Source organism: Epinephelus lanceolatus, chromosome 5 (assembly GCF_041903045.1).
Source record: "Epinephelus lanceolatus isolate andai-2023 chromosome 5, ASM4190304v1, whole genome shotgun sequence".
NCBI classification, from domain to species: Eukaryota; Metazoa; Chordata; class Actinopteri; order Perciformes; family Serranidae; genus Epinephelus; species Epinephelus lanceolatus.
Window position 1 is genome coordinate 20,376,273 of NC_135738.1, and position 19,036 is coordinate 20,395,308.

Below are 19,036 nucleotides of genomic sequence, written 5' to 3' on the forward strand. Positions count from 1 at the left end.
GTGGTATAGACCAGGGTAAAACGTGCTAGTAAAACATAGTGGCTGCTGGATTTGTTTCACTTACCAGCCAGTGAAATAATGATACTGAATTGAATGGCTGGTAGAGTTTTAAATCCATCAGCTACAGTGGTAGGTAGACAAAACAGTTCATTTCCAACCTAGACTACAGCATATTATCAGGCATTATTATTGTATATATTTAGAGTTATATGTCTATCTGTCTATGACAAGCAGCACCTGTGGCAACTGTACATTTCTTTCTTCTTTATTTGGATTACAATTAGTTTCCACAAAGTGGTGTTTTGTCATGTATTTATTAATAACCTATAAATCTATATGCACCATTCACATTTTACAGATAGGCCTACTGTATGTCCATGATTTACAGTTGCACACAGTATAATTGTAAAATACACATGGTGTGTAGTGTTATTTTTTTTACTGGAAAAATTAAGTCACCCTTCTACCTCACTCCTTTTTTAAAAATCCAATACATTTCCCATCATGATTTTTTTTAACTCTTGAAACTTCTCAGATCAGTACTGAGCTTGGTAAATTACCTTTTAGTTTTTCTGCACCAAATGGAACAAGTTACAAATGGTATTTAAATTAGACAGGTATGTGTCTATAGATCATTTTAAATGTATGCTAGATGTGTATTATGTACAGTGCTCCTGTTTTGATAAATTCACAGACATAAGTATTGTTTTTATCTGTATTGTATTGCTTTTATTGCTGTTGTTGTGATTTATCTATCATCTGTTACCTTTTTGTAAAACCATTTTACAGTTTGTATTGCTGTTTATCATTCTTGACAGACATCACTGCCAGTAATTTATTTAATTGATTTTTTTTCACCATTTTATTGCAGTTGTTATCATATATTATGTATCCTTCTAGACTGTATGAATGTGAATGTAGGGCATTGCTGTAAAATAGTTCAGTTTTCCCTGAATAAACAGTGGTTGATGATGAAATTGCACAGGAATGTTACACAGTATAAATAAAAAGAATAAGGTTTTGTATATGATGTATATGTATATGGGCCAATCATTATTATATGATAACATACAATATATAATATGATTATATAATATCATATATCATGTCTGGTATAGAAACATACTAAATGACTTTATGTTGGCAATATTTCAATACAATAATCTGAAATAAATCCCTCTCCTACAATAAGAATGATGAAGTCATATATTGTCTCTTTACGAACAATAAAAATAAATAAAGTCTGTCACTGTGAGAGTTCCACTTCTTGTTGCTGTTTATTTTCGTTTGCCTGGTTTCTTAGGTGACTTTATATGTGTCTGGTATCAGTTTATCTGATGACTGTTACATACTTCACATTTCTCATGTTCCCTACAAGGCTCGGAGCTGAAGCCGGAAACACGTGTCAGCTTGTTGTGAAATCTGATTGGCTGCTGCCGTCTCGTTTTGAAAAAGTCCTCTGGTTACAGGAGGCGGAGGGAAAGTTCAAAATTGGAGGAACAGGAACGGTAAAAAAAAAAAAAAAAAAAAAAACCTCGAGAGGACGCGAGTCACAATGAACAGACAAGCGTAAGTAGACTGTAATATTTATTTTCAACTTAACTCACTTTAACGCACACTACCTACAAGTGCTATGCTAATGCTAATTGTCGTGTTATAGTTTACGGTCCTGTCGACGGAATCCAAACAACGAATGATTAGCTAGCTTAGCCGTAACGTTAGCCGGGGGCTAATACGCCGTCTAGCCAGCGGCTTTGTTAGCGCATCCTCGCTGTAATGAAACACTAACGCTACACTGTGCTGATGAAATGTGATTTTCTTTTTCAGGAAGGGTAGGACACCCCGCAGGCCTCCTCATAAAAAGCCCTCCAACAACCAGAAAGACCCGGTTGGGGTGAGTGTCATTAAGTTTGTTCAATAATTAACGTTAACAAACAACGCAAACTGTTTCGTTCATGTACTTCTGGGATGTGGTGTATGAATGTCTGATAAATTGTAGTTATAAAGTAAGGCTCCATACTATGTTTGTTTTCCCAAAGGTACAATGAAGTAAAAGTAGTACTTAATAAAACACGTCCTCCTCCTCCTGTGTGTACTCAGGTGTACTGCCGTGTACGACCTCTGGGTGTGGAGGACGAGGAGTGTTGCATCGAGGTCATCAGCGGCACCACCATCCAGCTGCACGCCCCTGAAGGCTTCAAAACAAACCGCAATGGAGAATACAAAGAGGTAACACGTTTAATGAACCACAAGTATTTTTGTTGTTTTCCCTCCTTTTGTTGTACTGCTGAAGGGTTAAAGCAGAGGTCTTCTTTTACACAATGATCATGTGCTTAAAGGAATAGTTTAGTTCTTTTTCAAGACGATTTGTTTGGGGTATTTATCCATAGTGAGTATATTACAAACAGTAGAAAGTAGTTAATTGACATGCTCCAGTTTGGAGAAACAGGCTGGAGCCCGACATGAAAGCTACATGAAAACATATTTTAGCCACCTAAAAAAGTCCTAGTCAATATCAGATTAAGTGTATGCTATATTGAGAGTATTTTCATTGCCTTACGTTAATGTCCGACAGTGGTTTCCAGCAGTAAAATGAATCAGTTGCATTCCTCTCTTCACAGCCAGACTCCATTAAGAAAAACGGTGATTTAACATTGCTTAACACAGGAGCTGCAGGTCTGTCACTACCTCCATCAGTTAGTTTGTTTGTAACTTTGGTGTTTAAAGGGGTTAGTTGGGTACACCAAAGTTGTACAATAACACTAATTAACTAACTAACTTAAGCAGTGGTAGACCAGCAGCTCCCGTGTACAGCGGGGTCTGGTGGCTTTGAGCAGTGCATAGATTGGGGACTGAAACTGTTAACGGCTCCCCTGCTGCCAACAGGCTGTCTGATGGAAAGGTACAGTTCTGAGAATACTCTCAATATGCTGTACACTTAAATTGGTATTGATTTTTGTAAGTGACTAAAATACATTTTGTTACTGACCCCATTCACAGCGGGACATTGCTTGGCTTCCATGGCGGGCTCCAGCCTGCTTCTCCAAAATGGGGGCATGCTGTCTACATCTAATTTATGTCATACTACATTGAATATGGAAACGTATCCCATACAATCCCACTTCAAACATATATGATATAATATTCCTTTAACTGTCATATTTAATGTAAAGGATACATTTAGTGATATTCTGCATTCTTCTAATTGTAAACAAATCCAATGAAAAGACCAAAACCAACAATATATTATTCGCATTAATAAGTATTGCCCATGTTGCCAAAGTCTGATACATCTTAGCTGTTACAAAAAAATGAAAAAACAAAAAAATCTTAAAAACACATCTGTGGAACATGGGGACTGTTGTTTCGAGTCAGTCCCACATACACAATCCTGCTACCATGAATACTCAGTAGTGTACCAAATTCCATTCTCTTTTGCTTCTCAGACACAGTATTCCTTCAAAAAAGTATTCGGAGTGTCAACATCTCAGATGGAGCTGTTTGAGTTTGTGGCCAAACCTCTTGTCGATGACCTCATCCATGGAAAAAATGGTAAGAGCTCCAGAAAGAAGACACTTATTTTTCGAAACAATATGCGTCTAACTTCAGCCAGCTGCCTAATTTGCAAACTAAATTTTAGTACATCTGCTGTGTTTCCTGCCACTGATTTTCCTGCGTTGTTGCAGGTCTGCTCTTCACGTACGGGGTCACAGGAAGTGGAAAGACGTTCACCATGACTGGCTCTCCAGGCCAGGGTGGACTTCTACCTCGCTCTCTTGACATGATCTTCAACAGTATTGGACCCTACCAGGCCAAACGATATGTACGAGAGTTAACATTCAAAAATTGTGTTGATAATCACTTGTACCCACACATCTTAGTAATATTTTGTTAAGTCTGTGTTTATCTATTTTAATACCTCCTGTGTTTTTCCTCAGGTTTTCAAGACTGATGACAAAAATGGCATGGAGGTCCAGAATGAAGTCGATGCCTTGTTGGAGCGTCAAAGGCGGGAAAACAACTTGCCTATTCCTAAGACACCCTCCTCTAGGTAAGTCTGAGTCCTGTTAAACACCAGAGTTCTGCTACACTGTGACCGATACATAACATGCGCTACTATGATTTCAGACAAAAGCTTGATCCTGAAATTGCTGACATGATTAAGCCAGAGGATGCTTATAAAGCTGATGATGTGGATGAGGACAGCAGCTACAGCGTCTTCGTCTCCTACATAGAAATCTACAACAACTACATCTATGACCTCCTGGAGGAAAATCAGGAGGATGCAATCAAACCAAAGTAAGTCCTAGAAATGTAAAGTGAAAGAATAATAACCCAGAGAAAGACTCATGAATAGTAAATCAGCATTAGCATGTTTAATTTGTTCACAGACATTAAAATGTTTTAAGTATAGTAGCTTGTCGAGATGATAATTTTATGTCAGAGTAGCTGGTAGACAAAAATTATTGTCTGTTCTTTTTACTAGGTGGAATGGTGGAGGCACACCTGTGCGCCAGAACACTGAGTTCATGTATGTGACCAGTGAATACTCGTACATCATCAGACTAGTAGCCTGATTCAGATGAACTCTCCCTGTTACACACAAATCTGCAGTCTAGACTTTAAACAGAACCTCGTCAAGGCTGGAGACATTTACAGACTTGTTATGGAAACTTCTTACTCTAGAAAATTGAGTACAGTTGTCACAACAAGTAAGAAGTTACCCTGAAGTAGGGCTGGGTTTCAGGACCGACACCAAAACAAAACTTTTATCTATACAATTTAATTTATTTAGGGATCTATAAAAATTACACCAGTCCGAGGGATAACATGTTAAAATGCGACTAAAATGAGACTTTATTGCTGACATGATCCCAGTTAATACCTTACTTTTATAAACAAGAAATTTTAACATATTTTTGGCAAAAAGCCAAATACAGCTGAAATGATTAAACAATTAGTAAACTGACAGAATTGTTTCAACAACTTTTAATAACAAATTATGGCTTAGGGTTTTTTTCTCTATAGCAACAATGGCAAATATTCTCTGGCTCAAACATGTCCATTGTGAGCGTTTGCTAAAAGTACAGTTGAAAACTTTTCTGAAGATTACTTTTTGTCATATTTGCTGAAACTGTCACTGCGTCCACACAGTACTGTGTGAGACAGACATATTCTTTTAGCTCCTCACAGTGCTTCTAATGGTATTTGCTAGAATCTACCACACCGCACTGAAAACAGCCAGTCAGATCTGAAGAGTTTCTATCGCAGCTGTAAATCCTGTCAATCACTTTTATGAACTGTGGTCAAACTTGGCAGCACCGATCAAATATGAGTCAAGATTCTGTTACTCCATTGCCCATTTCTGTATTTTTCTGCTAATGGATGGTACTTGGGTTTCGCTAGACTGTTTTCAACATGGCGGCTGGGTCAGAAACTCTTATTTTACAGCTGAACAGCACACTTAAATATGTTTCTGAAAACATTTGAGGTGAGAAATAGGCAATGCAGTAACAGAATCTTAATTCATATTTGATCAGCAGTTTGAATGCAGTTCACAAGCAGTAATTGACATGATTGACAGCTACAGTGGAGACTCCTCAGCTCTGATTGGTTGTTGTGATGATTTTTTCAGTAAAGACATGTTGCCTTTGAGTTTTTCAAATGTATGCATTGTGTGTTTGTCCACGTTCAATAAGGCCATTAGAAACACTAAGAGGAGACAGAGGAGCATTATTTTTTTCACAGATTATCTTTCTCATGTACCACTGTGTCAGTTTGAGCAAAAATGACAAAATATTTCTAAAAGTTACCGACTATTGCTTTGATGGTTCGGACTGTTGGTCAGAGAAAACAAGCAATTTGAAAATTCCACCAAGGACTTTGTAAATGGCATTTAAAAAATCCTTTTGTGACATTTTATACGTCAAAAGATTAATTAAAAAAAAACACAAAATAATGACCTAATTAATCAATAATGAAAATAATAATTAGTTGCAGCTGTAAAGCCAAAGTTCTGAAATGTTAAAACACAAACATCTGTACAAGAACAGTGCCTGAATGACATGATATCATATTGGCATGAGTATAATTTAAATCAAACATTTATAATACTTTAGGCAAAGTCTTGATCTAAGCAAGTATTCATGCCAAATTTTGGATTGCTACAGACAAATTTGGTCAGTGCCCATAAAACATTGAGGTTTGTTACTCAGTCCTACCCTAAGTGACAGAGCCACTGATTGCGGGCTTCAGCACGTAATGTCTCCAGCGTTGATGAGTGTTCATTTAGTCCTGAAAATCATTACGCCACCCTCCTCCTGCTTGTAGTCTTTGTTATGGCAAACCTCCTGAATGTCCTTAAATCTGCTGTATGTTGCTTTGTTTGGCACCCTGTGATTGTCACTGATGATTTAACCATGGCTGGAATTAAGCACCATTAATATCCCACGCCAAATGTTTGACACTCCACATCTGCTGCATGAAAAATGAAATTCCATGTTGTCAGTGACTAACACTGTTATTTTCTCAATATAGACCACCTCAGTCTAAAATCCTCAGGGAGGATCAGAATCACAACATGTATGTGGCTGGCTGTATGGAGGTCGAAGTCAAGTCTGCTGAGGAGGCGTTTCAAGTGTTCTGGAAAGGTGAGTTTATGTAACATCGTCACATTTAAAGGAATAAAGGGAAAAGAATAATGGAAAATGCTGCAGTGATGATTGATAGGACTGACCTGGCATTGATGGCCTCCGGGTCAGCTCTGGCCAGGAAATGATCTCAATTAATCTTCTCTCTGAGCAGGTCACGTAAGAGTTTTGACAAAAGAAGGTTAGAGTAGTTGAAACTATGTGAAGATGCAATCTGTTAATGAACATGCTTGAAAAGTTGGCTGACAATGTTCCAGGTCAGAAGAAGAGGAAAGTTGCGAACACCCGCCTGAACAGAGAGTCCAGCCGCTCCCACAGCGTGCTCATCATTAAACTGGCTCAGGCTCCTCTTGACGCAGATGGAGACAACATCCTCCAGGTTAGTCGAACCTTAAACCACACCTCTAGTCCTAGAATCATATGTGGATGAATTATAAGCATACCGAGGAGATACTGAGGTGTTTTCTGATTGTGTTCATCAGGATAAAAACCAGGTGAGTGTTAGTCAGCTGTGCCTGGTGGATTTGGCAGGAAGTGAGCGCACCGGAAGGACGGGGGCAGAAGGCACCCGTATACGTGAAGCAGGTTTGTTGCCCCAGTCGTCAAAATTCGGTTTTATTTGTAGCTGAAGTTTGTGTGAGATTAAACAACATTCTTACCATGCAGGTAACATTAATCAGTCCCTGCTGAATCTGCGGACATGCATTGAGATACTTCGAGAGAACCAGATGTGTGGCACAAATCGGGTACAAACTAAAGCCGACTAAATCCAAACACTGTCGTTATATTTACTGACGAACCACGTAGGTAATGTAAGTTTTCTCTGACAGATGGTCCCCTACAGAGACTCTAAAGTAACCCATCTGTTCAAGAACTACTTTGACGGAGAGGGCAAAGTCAGAATGGTTGTCTGTGTCAATCCCAAAGGCGACGACTACGAGGAAACCTTAGTAAGTTCACCCTGCACCTTCACTGTGTCCCGTCTGTTATTAGAATGAGCATGTAAGCTTCTCTCCGCTGTCACATTAAAGACTCGTTCTGTTTGTCCAGCTGGTGATGCGGTTTGCAGAGATGACCCAGGAGGTGGAAGTGGCTCGTCCAGTGGACAGGCCCATCTGTGGCTTCACCCCGGGCCGTCGCCATAGAAACCAGGCCTTCAAAGAGGAACTGTCTCGCAAGCTGGAGGAGCGAGGCGGCCCGACAGACAGAGGTAAGATATGCACTGTGTGTAAGTCAAATCTGCCAAATAAGACTGTGATTTATTAAGATGCTTTACTAAAGTAACATGTTAACAAATGTTAAATGAGCGTGATAAAAGGAAAAATAACAATTTTATTTTAACTGTTAAATGTATTGTCAATCAATAAATACAAAAAAAGATAAATAAAGTGACTGCATAAAGTTAAACCTTTAAAGAGGGTTCCTACAGTTCAAGGCAAGTTAGATTTAAGACTTTCTAAATGCCATTTAGAATTAAATTTAAGACCAATTTTGCAATAACCAAAGTAGGTGGGAAAAATCATAAACCGACATTAATAAATTAGGGTTTGGGACAATTTTGGTAAATCATATTAAAAAAAAAAGATGTTACCAATTATTTTGACATTTTACAACCCAACCTCAGAAAAATTCCATACCCTTTAAGACTTTATAAGGATCCATGGCAACCAATTTAAGTTCAGCTATTTTAATGTAACTGCAAACTGGTCAAACCATAGCCCATTAACATTTCTAATTTTAATTGGACCATCTCAAAGAGAATCAGTGTGAAGCAGTGGATTCAGGTCTTTGTCTCTTTTTAAGATGAATAACTGCTGTGATAATGTTCATTATGTCAAACTTCAAACTTATACACACACCCTATGCTTATATCACTGCATTAGTCATCAAATTTAAGTGCAAGCTAATCCCCCAAACCCATAATCTTTACATTTTAGACGTTACTGTATTTGTACATTTCACACATGGAAAAAGCTTTTAAAGTCACATCCTCTGTGTTCCTTAGACCTGCCCTCTGTTATAAACCACCTGGTGCACAGCCTCCCACCTCTACCATCCTCTGAGCTGACCGACCCCCATGATGACATCACCCTGCCAAGGCTCATCGAAGCTCTGCAGAACAGACACAGGATTAGACAGATGATGATCGACGAATACAACAAAGCAGGTGCCTGCTCACACTCTAGCTCAACTCACACCTCTTGGCTTTGACTGTTCAGGTTATATAAAGAGTTGCATGTCATATGTGTGCTCACATGTTCTCTCTTTTGTGTTATTTTAGCCAACATGATGAAGTCCATGCTTCAGGAACTGGACAACAACCTCATTACTAAAGACAATTTCATTCATGAACAAAACGGCAAACTGGCGGAGAAGGACAAAATCATCCAGAACAACAAGGCAGAGTTGGAACGCTTGGAGAAGAAAAACAAGATGCAAGAACACAAGGTGAGAGACAAAAACATTCAAACCACCCACAGACTGCTTTTTCATTTGGTAGACATGTTGCTCAGTTTGCTAAGTGTTGCACATGGTTCTGCTCCAGATTGACATCCTGCAGAAAACTACTAAAATCTATGAGGACGACAAGCGCTCACTGATGCATGAACTGGAAACCAGAGACCAGAGGCTGCAGAGGGAGCTGTCTGACAAGAGACGCATGGAGCAGCGCATGCATGGCGTCGTCACAGATACACAGTACAAATGGGAGAAAGAATGTGTAAGTTACTCCTCTTATTACACAGAGAGCAATAAAGTAGGGAGCCTTCTGTGTACTATAGCCTGCTAAAGTAGCAGTTTGTTTACCGCCATGGATTATTTTTTTGTCATGCCTCAATTTTCCCAAAGATTGTTTTAGAATCAGTGGTGTTAAACTTTAACATTATGCCTCTTGCATTGCAGGACCGGCGCGTTAACGCGATGCAGCTGGAGATGCAAAACAAACTTTGGGTGAAAGACGAGAAACTGAAGCAGCTCAAGGCTATCGTGACGGAGAGCAAGACTCCAGGTCGTCCTGAGCCTCCACCGCGTCAGACTCAGCCTAAGAGGCCTTCCAGAGAGGAACGCCTCCCTGCGAAAAGATCAGCCTCGCCCTCACCTGTCCCTGTATGTTGGGTTGACGATGCACATCTAGAGCTCCTCTAGCTCCTGATTAATTTATCTGACACTAGATATTCTTCAATGAAATGACAGCGGGGCAGTTTAACAGAATTCTGTCCCCTCAAAGTTAACAGCTACTGTGCTCCCCTCCCTGACACTAATACTCTCCTGACCAGACTAACATTACTGATCCCAATGTGATGACAAGAGATGCATTAACACCTGCACAAAGTACAGTGCATTAGTCCTGCAGCAGTTAACTACAGTTGTGAAACGTGTTAACCTTTAAAAGCTGTGTCTGTGATGTTGCTTTGGAGTAGAGCTGAAATTAACTCTTACTTAAAGTAATAATTACTGAATAATGATTAAAGCCTGGGTTTGGTTGAAGGTGGCAGTGCTGTTTGGGCTGAGAAAGCCATGTATAAGTAAGGAGGAAATCCAGGAAGAGGAAGGTTATTTAAGTGTGGGAGTGGCCTATTTGAATCCCTTTTGTTTGAGACCATGCTGCAAGGTGAGTGTGTTTGCTGATCCTGTAAGTTTATTTATCTCCTTTAACTTCAGCTTATATTGTAGTTATGCTATGTAGCATGTGAAATAGAGTATGGTGAATGTGCTAGGAAAGGTAGTATCAGCATTGCTTCTACCTGGAGCTCGCATGTACGGAGCCTGGGTTTGGTTGAAGGTGGCAGTGCTGTTTGGGCTGAGAAAGCCATGTGTAAGTAAGGTAAAGGAGGTTATTGGGTTCTTGCGGGGAGCAGTGAGACCTGGCATTAGGGGAGTGTCTCTGGGACGCCAGAGATCACTGTCTAGCCTCCTGGAGGTGTCGTGGGACCAACTAGACGAAACACTGGTGAAAGGAGGTTCCTACCCGATGACCCCAAAGAAATGTTAGTTATCACTGCTCACTGGTCTGTATAGTTAAGCCTCGCTATAATAGCTTATCATAGGGCTTAGGAGGTTATTCACTGAGTGCTGATCCTTTCTCTAGAGCACAAACTTCTTGTGTTTATTTGAATTTAGTCTCAGAAAATGGTGAAAAGGAACCATAACAACTTACCAAAGTCCAAGGTGTCCTCTTCAAATGTATTTTCCAAAACCCAAAGAGATTTAGTTTACAATGATAAGCAGAGAAAAGCAACAAATCCTTAAATTAAAGAAGTGAAAAAACAGCGAATGATTGGAATTAACTGGTAACAAATTAGGCTGTTTATCAGGCAAAAATGTCAATTGATGTTTTCAGCTCTAAATTGCAATATATTAAGGTGTTATTATTATTTTGTAACTATATTTACATACAATAGGGATGCGGTTAATGATGATTTCTGCTATAGATTAATCTACCCATTATTTATTCACTCATTTAATCATTTGATCTACACATTAAACTGTAAAAAATACCCTTCACAATTTTCTTCAGCCCATAGGTACATCATAGTGATGTCTCATTTTGTCTGAACAGCAGTCCAACATACTCACTTTAATCTTATGTAGGCTATGACAAGGAAAAGCAAGTAACTTTACCATCTGAGAAGCTGCAGTCATCACAACCTAAATGATTAACTGATTATCAAAGTAATTGAAGATTCAATTTACAAAACATTGATCAACTAATTGCTGCAACTTTAAAAATTGACGACTCTTTCAAACAGCTAACAAAAACTGTAATAATCTTCACAAGGGCTGACTGTATTTTAGGGCTGTTGTAGTGTGTCTGCTGCTGCTTCATTGCACCAGCTACTGGAACATTTACTTCGTATGTGATATCTTTGTACTAACCCTATCTAACCATGCATGTATGTAATTCTGCTTCGTCTTTCCCCTTCTGCCCCAGTGCCCTGTTGATTCTCCCTGTGTCAGGCCAGTGCCAGGGCCAGTCAGTGCCACTAGAGTTGAGGAGGTTGAGATGAACCCAAGGCCCGTCTGCCCCATCCCCAGCACCAGTAGCTCTTTGTCTGTGTCTAGCTGCGTCTCTGCATGGGAGCAGCGCATGGCCCAGAACAGCAGGCAGGGTCACCAGTCCCCTAGTACGCCCACAAGAACCCAGTCCCCAGCAGGCCCTGTGGCCAGCCGGGGAAGGAGGAGAGCTCTGTGTTGGGTTAGAGAGGAGGAGGAAGAAGAGGAAGAAGCAGCAGCCAGCTCCCCTCCAGTTGATCTAGACCTAATTGAGAGAAGCTACAGGGTCAGTGAGTCGGCTACAGGCAGCAGCATGAGGTTATAGTGAAACTGGTGTCTCTGATCAATGAGGTTTATTTTATTCCTCCACTAAACAGGCCAAATACTTGAGTTTTCCCAAAATTTAGACTCCTAGAACTGCAGATATCCCCAGCTATCCCAACAGCATCATGATGGATATCTTTGTCAGGATTTTATGTTATTTTTTGTCCTGGTTGTATGTATGTTTGTTTTTCTTTTATTTTAATTGCATCCTCGCTCTGTAGACAACGACACCGGTGCGGCCGCTGCACCGTCGCTCCCGCTCTGCTGGTGGGGAGAAGTGGGTGGACCACAAGCCCTCCTCCAGTGTGGACTTGGGGACAGTCTTACAGCCTGTCATCCCCAACGCTATCCAGGTGTCTGCACCCAGTGAGAAGGCCCTGTCAAAGTGTGACAGATATGTGTTAACGCACCAGGAGGTCGCCTCTGATGGCGAGATACAGACCAAACTTATTAAGGTGGGTACACTGCAACAGGATATTTGACAAATGTTTGAAAATGTCTGCATCTTATAGAATATAATCAGAATACTATTTATTTATCTATTTATTACTCAGTCTACGAGAATGTTCATGTTGGTTGTTTTTCCTTTTAATCAATAGAAAGTGAGGTATCCACTGCTATTATATAGAAGCTGCTATAGCTGGTGCTAGAATCGGTTAATATTTTTAACACAATCAATGGAATATGTTAATTTTAAGACTTTATTTCTGTTACTGTACTCACAACCAGGGTGTCTGCAGGTCCTTAAAAATATCTGTATAAATATAAGGCCTTAGAAGTCTTTAAATAAGTCTTAAATTTGAATTTAATCTCCACCAACATTTTATTTTATTTCACTGATGCATCCTTCTATCTTCTGTTTGTCAAAATGAGTCAAGCTTCAAAGTCCAAATTTCTGATGTTACAAATATTTAAACCTACCACTGAACCTTATACTTTTCCTTGTACCTGCACTTAACTGTTGATAAAATGTGGATTAACCTAATTTACCACGACTTTTACACTTGCCTGCAATGATTTAGAATGAAAAAGACAATTTGTCCAAAAAAAATCGGTCTTAAATTTGTTTAAAAATTAAATTGAAAAGGTCTCAAGATGCATTAAATTTAAGTGTCTGATACCCCACTTTTAATCTGTCCAGTAAAGTCTGCAGATAATTCTAAAAATGTTCAGGACAGAGTCAAATTTTTGTACAGTGGATAAACATTGAAAAGGAAACCTCAGTTATTATTCTGCATTACTTTAGGGTTTTGTTTTCCATAAAACAGTCAGTGGGTACATATCCATGGTCTTTTTTCAAAATTGGTTATGAATAACTATGAGCATGACACTTTTCTTCGCAAATCTTTTCGTTGATTTTCAACAAAGAGGCATTCAACAATATAAATGTTCTCACAATGGCAGGTGGTGACGTTTTTTACATTAATCAGGAACTACTTGAGAATGTCGGTCCTTGTGTTGCTAAAAGCTGCTTTTATTTGGGTTAAAGGGGCACATCTTTAGGCCTGATATTAAGAACACATACTGATCCTGTGGTTACTGCACTGAAGCAGAGCACCACATCAATAAATCTGGTGTCAGGTGCCTTCAGGGAAGCAGGATATTTGAGATCGCACATCGTGTCTGATCTGTAAATATCTAAAGAAGTGGGCTTTTGGCAAGTTAAGAGACAGTTAAAGGACTGAGGCAAAGCTGTCTCTGTGAATGGGCATGTAATGCCTTTTCTGTGCCAGTCCTGGTATATTATATCTTGCATGGAGGGGATAAAATGGTGGTTTGAGGCAAGAATGTAACACACAGTATAACTACACAATATTAGGGTGTGCTGCATTTGCTAACTCGCTATGTTTTATGTTTAAAAAAACAAACTTGGATGAACTGCTAATTAAAATTGGATATTTCCAAACACGTATTCTTCATTTTTCAGGGTGAGGTAATTAAGACCAGAGGAGGAGGACAGGCTGTCCAGTTCACTGACATCGAGACTCTCAAACAGGAGCTCACCGCAGTCCCAAGGTAACAGCCGACAGATATGAGCTGCAGAGTAGCTGGAGGTCATAATAATTTCCTAAACAGTTTGTGTTTTGTTTTGTTTTTTGTCCTTTCACATTCATGCCTGCAGGCGCAAAAGAAAATCCTCAGAAGGTGCACCTGCCAACGAAAATGCATCAGATGGAGCTTGGACTGATGTGGAGACAAGGGTAGGATGATAGTGATTAGTCTCCAACAAACTATCGCTGCATGTGTGTAGAAGTTAGGTGGCCGGCCTAAAAACACATCCAAATGTATGTCTTTCATTCTTTTAGTTAGAAAAACTTGTGATCAGACTAAAACTGTGATATCATCAAACTGCGTCTTATAACTCACCAATAATCCAATAGATATTCAAATTGCAGTGCTAATAAATAAATAAATAGATAGATAGATAGATAGATAGATAGATAGATAGATAGATAGATAGATGGATAGATAGATAGATAGATAGATGGTACTTTATTGAGGCCAAACTGGGAAATTCTGATGTTACAGCAGCAATTAATCAAACAGTATGTGGACATTAGAATATAGAAATATAAAATATATACAAAAATGAGTAGTACTAAAATTTAAAATAGAAATATACAGGAATAAAATAAAAATATCAAATTGCAGTATGACAAAGAAAAGTAGTTACACTTTATAATATCCATCATTAATAAATGGCAAATTGAAAATGAAACTTAAGTTAGTAGTTTTTTTACTGTTAAACAATGAAATGATAATGTTTACTAATTATTAGTAATGTTATAATTTGTTATGTTAACAGTTTATTGTTGCACACAAAACATTTTATTTACCATATTAAGCATTTGTAAATGGTTAATAACTGGTTTGTAAACTGTCTATATGCATTAAGTCGATGGACATTGAAAATTTGCAATGTTAAATATTCACTACACAGTATTTATAATAACAATTTAACAAGTTTTTAGTCTATAATCATCAGTTGCAACTTTATAATAGTCATCTGGTTTCCGAACCAAGTATTAAAAATTAACAAATACTAAATCTAGTATATAAAATGTTGTGTATGTACCAATAAACTGTTGAAATAACACATTGTAGCATTACTAATAATTACTAATTATTATCAGTTAATTGTTTTACAAGTAAGATAACTTAATTAAGATTTTAAATAACCATCAATTTACCTTTCAGGGCTCAACAATAAGGATTGCCCGATTGCCCGGGGCAAGTAAAACTCACGGTCGGGCATGTAAACTAACAACTCACTTGCCCGATCGGGCAAGTTGCTAAAAATAGTAAAAGTTAATAACTAATTGATAAAATAAATGTATTTTAAAACGTGCTCTTCTGCTCTGATGCAGCGGTCTCTCTGCCTTAAGTCACAGGCACAGCTGTGTAACAATGTCCTGCCCACAGCCCCCATTGATGTTATTTTGCGCGACGGATGCTTCATATAATAACATAACAATATACTATTTATGGTGTTAAGCCATCGTGTCATTTCTGTCTCTACATGGTCACGCGTTAACAATTCTCCTCTGCTCTCTGTATCGCGCACGGCGGAGTTGCGCCACACACACAGGTGAGCACGCTAGAGCGGCTCGGGCCGCATTTTCCTGACCAAACCTGACCCCGAGCCTGGTGCAGTTTGTCAGCTGACAAAGTTATTGAAATGGACAGTGTGTAAATAACCAACAGACTGCTGTTACGCACAGCAGCGTGTTTGTCTGTGCGCGTAGCACGGCACTCATGCTAAGCTTGTGTTGCGTTCAGGCGTTGTCACGTAAATAACAACTTCCAACACTTAAATAGGTCATAGCACAAAACAGCAGCATGTCATGTGACTTTTTACTTTATTATATTCAATAAAATTTTATGTTCCTAAATCTTGAGACACCTCATATGTAAGCTAGACAGACATTTCACCTGCTCATACTGTGCACACATGTACTGTATGTACTTAGTCCTGAAGAGCCCTTCTGGTGCCAGTAGATACATAGAAACATCCCAGCAGGCTGTGCTTTGCAAGCATACAAAAAAGTTTCACACATGTGAAAATTATTTTTTATGCGTGTGCTTCACCTCCGCTGCTACAACTCCATCCTAGGGGAAACACTGCTGTGTGCGTTTTGTGCAACAGGTGGATGTGGTAGTCTACTGGTAGAGTAGAGAGAGAGCTAAGTAGCGTTGAAGTAGAGTAGAGCAGGGCAGAGAGATGGAAGCAAAATATATTAAACCCGGTGTTAATACAGCAGAACTGGAGAGAGGGGTGAAAAATAAATAGAGGTGGGCATGGCTCAAGTAGGGCACAAAATTATAGACGGAGAACAATTGACAAATTTTTCACTTTAAGCCCTGACACTGTCATTTTTGTGTAGGAATTAAGCTACAATACATGACATGTTGTTTTAATTAATAAATACAGTGTAAATAAAGATTACATAACATAAAAATAACTGCAGTCTCTTTTATTTGATAGCCGCTTAAACAATTTTTATAGGGCAAGTAAAAACTGACTTCGGGCAAGTAGATCTCTGACCAACTTGCCCGACCAGGCAAGTGAAAAAAAAACCTTAGCGTTGAACCTTTTCAAGTATTTAATCATAAAAATAGTTGACGATTAATTTTGTGTCAGATAGCAAATTGTTTTAACTCCAAATACAAAGCAGCCCAATACAACACCCTCGAACTACACAGACTCAAACATCATTGTTGGGCTAAATCAGTACATCTCTGAACTGTGTCAGAGCCAAACATAAGCTTCATGAGATTTTATCAGGATTTATTGCAGGTCTCTTGTTTTTAGTTGCAGTAGAGATGCATGTTTCAGTATAATTTAAATACTTCGTAGTAAATTTGGGTCCTAATTTCTTTTGTTTGCAGTGTTCTGTGGCAATGGAGATGAGGGCTAGATCCAACATGGGTCCTGGCTATGAGCATCATGGGATCACCAAGTAAGCTGTCACCGTTACAAATCACATACGTGAATAGCATTTCCTTTGCAAGACACAAACAATATTTGTTTAACTTGCTTTTTCTGTTACAGGCGCAGAAAACCCTGAAAGCAGTTGACCACTGCTCCAGTCATCACTCCCCTCTGCCCTCACCTGGCTCTTGTGCAATAGTCTAAACTTTTTTATATATATTTAGCTGTAGTGATATTTAAACATTTTCCACACTTTTTTATATATATGCAGAAGTGTATATACATGTGTCACCAAAGCTGTTTTCTGAAAATATTTTATACATTGTATTTGAACCAATAGAAAACAAGTGTTATCTGATTCAGTCAAGGATGGTGGCAAATATCTACTGTGGCGCTGCTGCTGAAAAGAGTCTGTTTGCATGTTTACGTGTTGACAGTCACGTTTGTTAGTTGGCACATGAAGACAAGTTGTGAAGCTGCCACACTATTGATTTTGTCTGTTTCTGTCTCTTGATTGGTGAATCATACTGAGTTTTAAGTAGAGTTTGAATAATACAGTTCTTTATAAAATTTGCTTCTGCCACTAATGAAACTGAACTCTCCTGCCTTCACTGTACACTCAGGAATAAAATTCCTTTGAAGCACCAGCTTGTTGTGTATATTCACACAGGGTTCCCACAGTCAGGGAAAACCTTGAAAACTCATCGGTTCAAAATCTTGTTTTCAAGGCCTGGGAATGTCATGGAATTAGTAAAAATTCTTAAAAGTTTTGAAAAAGTCGGGCGCCCAGTAGCTCAATTTCCTGACATAATCAAGATATCAAAGTATGGAGTTTAGTGAGTAGAGTGGGCATCCTATGTACATAGGCAATGTCCTTGCTGCAGCGGCAGCTCACAACCCCTTGCTGCATGTCATACCCCTTCTCTCCTCCTTTCATACTTAACCTGCCCTGTCCAATATAGGCAAAAATGCTCCAAAAATAATTTAAAAAATCATGGAATTTTGTTGTGTGGAATGAAACTGTTACAGTAACCTTCAGTGCATAACTTTCCACATGATGTCACATAACGGCAAATTTATTTTCTGCAGCCGTTACTGTAACGTAGCTATTAGAGCTCTATTGAGTGAAAACATTTTGTCTACCATCTCACACCTTTGTCCATTATCGTCTTCTTTTTTCTCCTCCATGTTTGCCAGCCAGTTGAAGTTATATTTGAATATAGTTTGAATCTGATATGTACACTAGGAAAATAATGTGACATTGTGATTTAAGTTGTAGGGGCAAGGGACACTCAACTTGCTTTGCCCAGGGGCCATTTTGCAAAACAACAGGAGGCCAAGGGCCAGTCGCAGCAGCCCCGAACAGGTATGATGTATGCAGGGGCATTTAAGGATTTGAGGATATTAGTGGCTTAGCTTGGACCTCTGTTGGGTTGTCTAGGGGGTTGTTCCCTAGCAGCATTTTTTTATAAACCAGCTCTATTTTGATACTTTTTAATGCACTCTGGCACCATATATCTTAAAAAATATTGCCAGTGTGAATAATTTGTTTTTACTGTGAATTAGAAAATGGTTTGGGGGCCACCTGGCGCCCTATCCTGGGCCAGATTTGGCCCACAGACTGTAAGCTGAGTATCACTGATGTATGGTCACGAATCCCAAAGTTTCCATACCTATGCTATGCTCCACTACATCTTTCAAATAATAGGCTACTGCATTTTTGAAATGGAACAATGTTTAGATAACAATCCTTTCCTCGTCTCCCAGTAGGAAAATTTGCAACATTACAGCAGCAAAAGGATAGTGCAAAACAGGAAGCATCAGTAAAAAAAAAAAAGAAGTACACAGCAATATGTAAGTATGTATGTAAAATGAGTAAACTGTACAAAGCTAGAATAGTAAAAGTAGTTTGTTATAAACTGTAAATGGTCATGGGAATTTTATAATAGGTCCTTAAAGAAGTCATGGAAAAGTTCTGAAATGTCAATGCATATGTGTGGGAACCCTGTTAACAGTAAAGTAAATACAATGTAAATGAGACAGTTACTCCAAGAAACTAACGCCAGTATGATTTCTGAACACTAGATGGCAGCACAGGACAGCAGCACATTACAAATGTTGCACACACAGGTTCAGC

General features: G+C 38.9%; 1 protein-coding gene and 1 non-coding gene across 3 annotated transcripts; both read left to right on the forward strand.

Moving 5' to 3' along the window:
• The first annotated feature begins 1,430 nt into the window (after window positions 1-1,430).
• kif23 (kinesin family member 23) lies at window positions 1,431-17,543 on the forward strand. Of its 2 annotated transcripts, XM_033634249.2 has the most exons (23): window positions 1,431-1,569; window positions 1,828-1,894; window positions 2,101-2,229; window positions 3,447-3,552; window positions 3,687-3,823; window positions 3,939-4,051; window positions 4,129-4,299; window positions 4,487-4,531; window positions 6,538-6,650; window positions 6,908-7,029; window positions 7,133-7,235; window positions 7,317-7,396; window positions 7,481-7,600; window positions 7,701-7,860; window positions 8,656-8,817; window positions 8,932-9,098; window positions 9,196-9,369; window positions 9,552-9,755; window positions 12,188-12,421; window positions 13,894-13,982; window positions 14,089-14,167; window positions 16,857-16,927; window positions 17,020-17,543. In XM_033634249.2, exons 1-23 carry the CDS (start codon window positions 1,556-1,558, stop codon window positions 17,033-17,035), a joined length of 2,676 nt encoding a protein of 891 aa, XP_033490140.1. In that variant the 5' UTR covers window positions 1,431-1,555; the 3' UTR covers window positions 17,036-17,543. The 2 variants fall into 2 exon arrangements, with proteins under 2 accessions (XP_033490140.1, XP_033490141.1); XM_033634250.2 differs by lacking the exon at window positions 4,487-4,531.
• LOC117262929 (Z30 small nucleolar RNA) lies at window positions 6,711-6,804 on the forward strand. Its single transcript, XR_004502153.1, has one exon. It is a non-coding gene; the product is annotated as a Z30 small nucleolar RNA (small nucleolar RNA).
• Window positions 17,544-19,036: the final 1,493 nt, after the last annotated feature.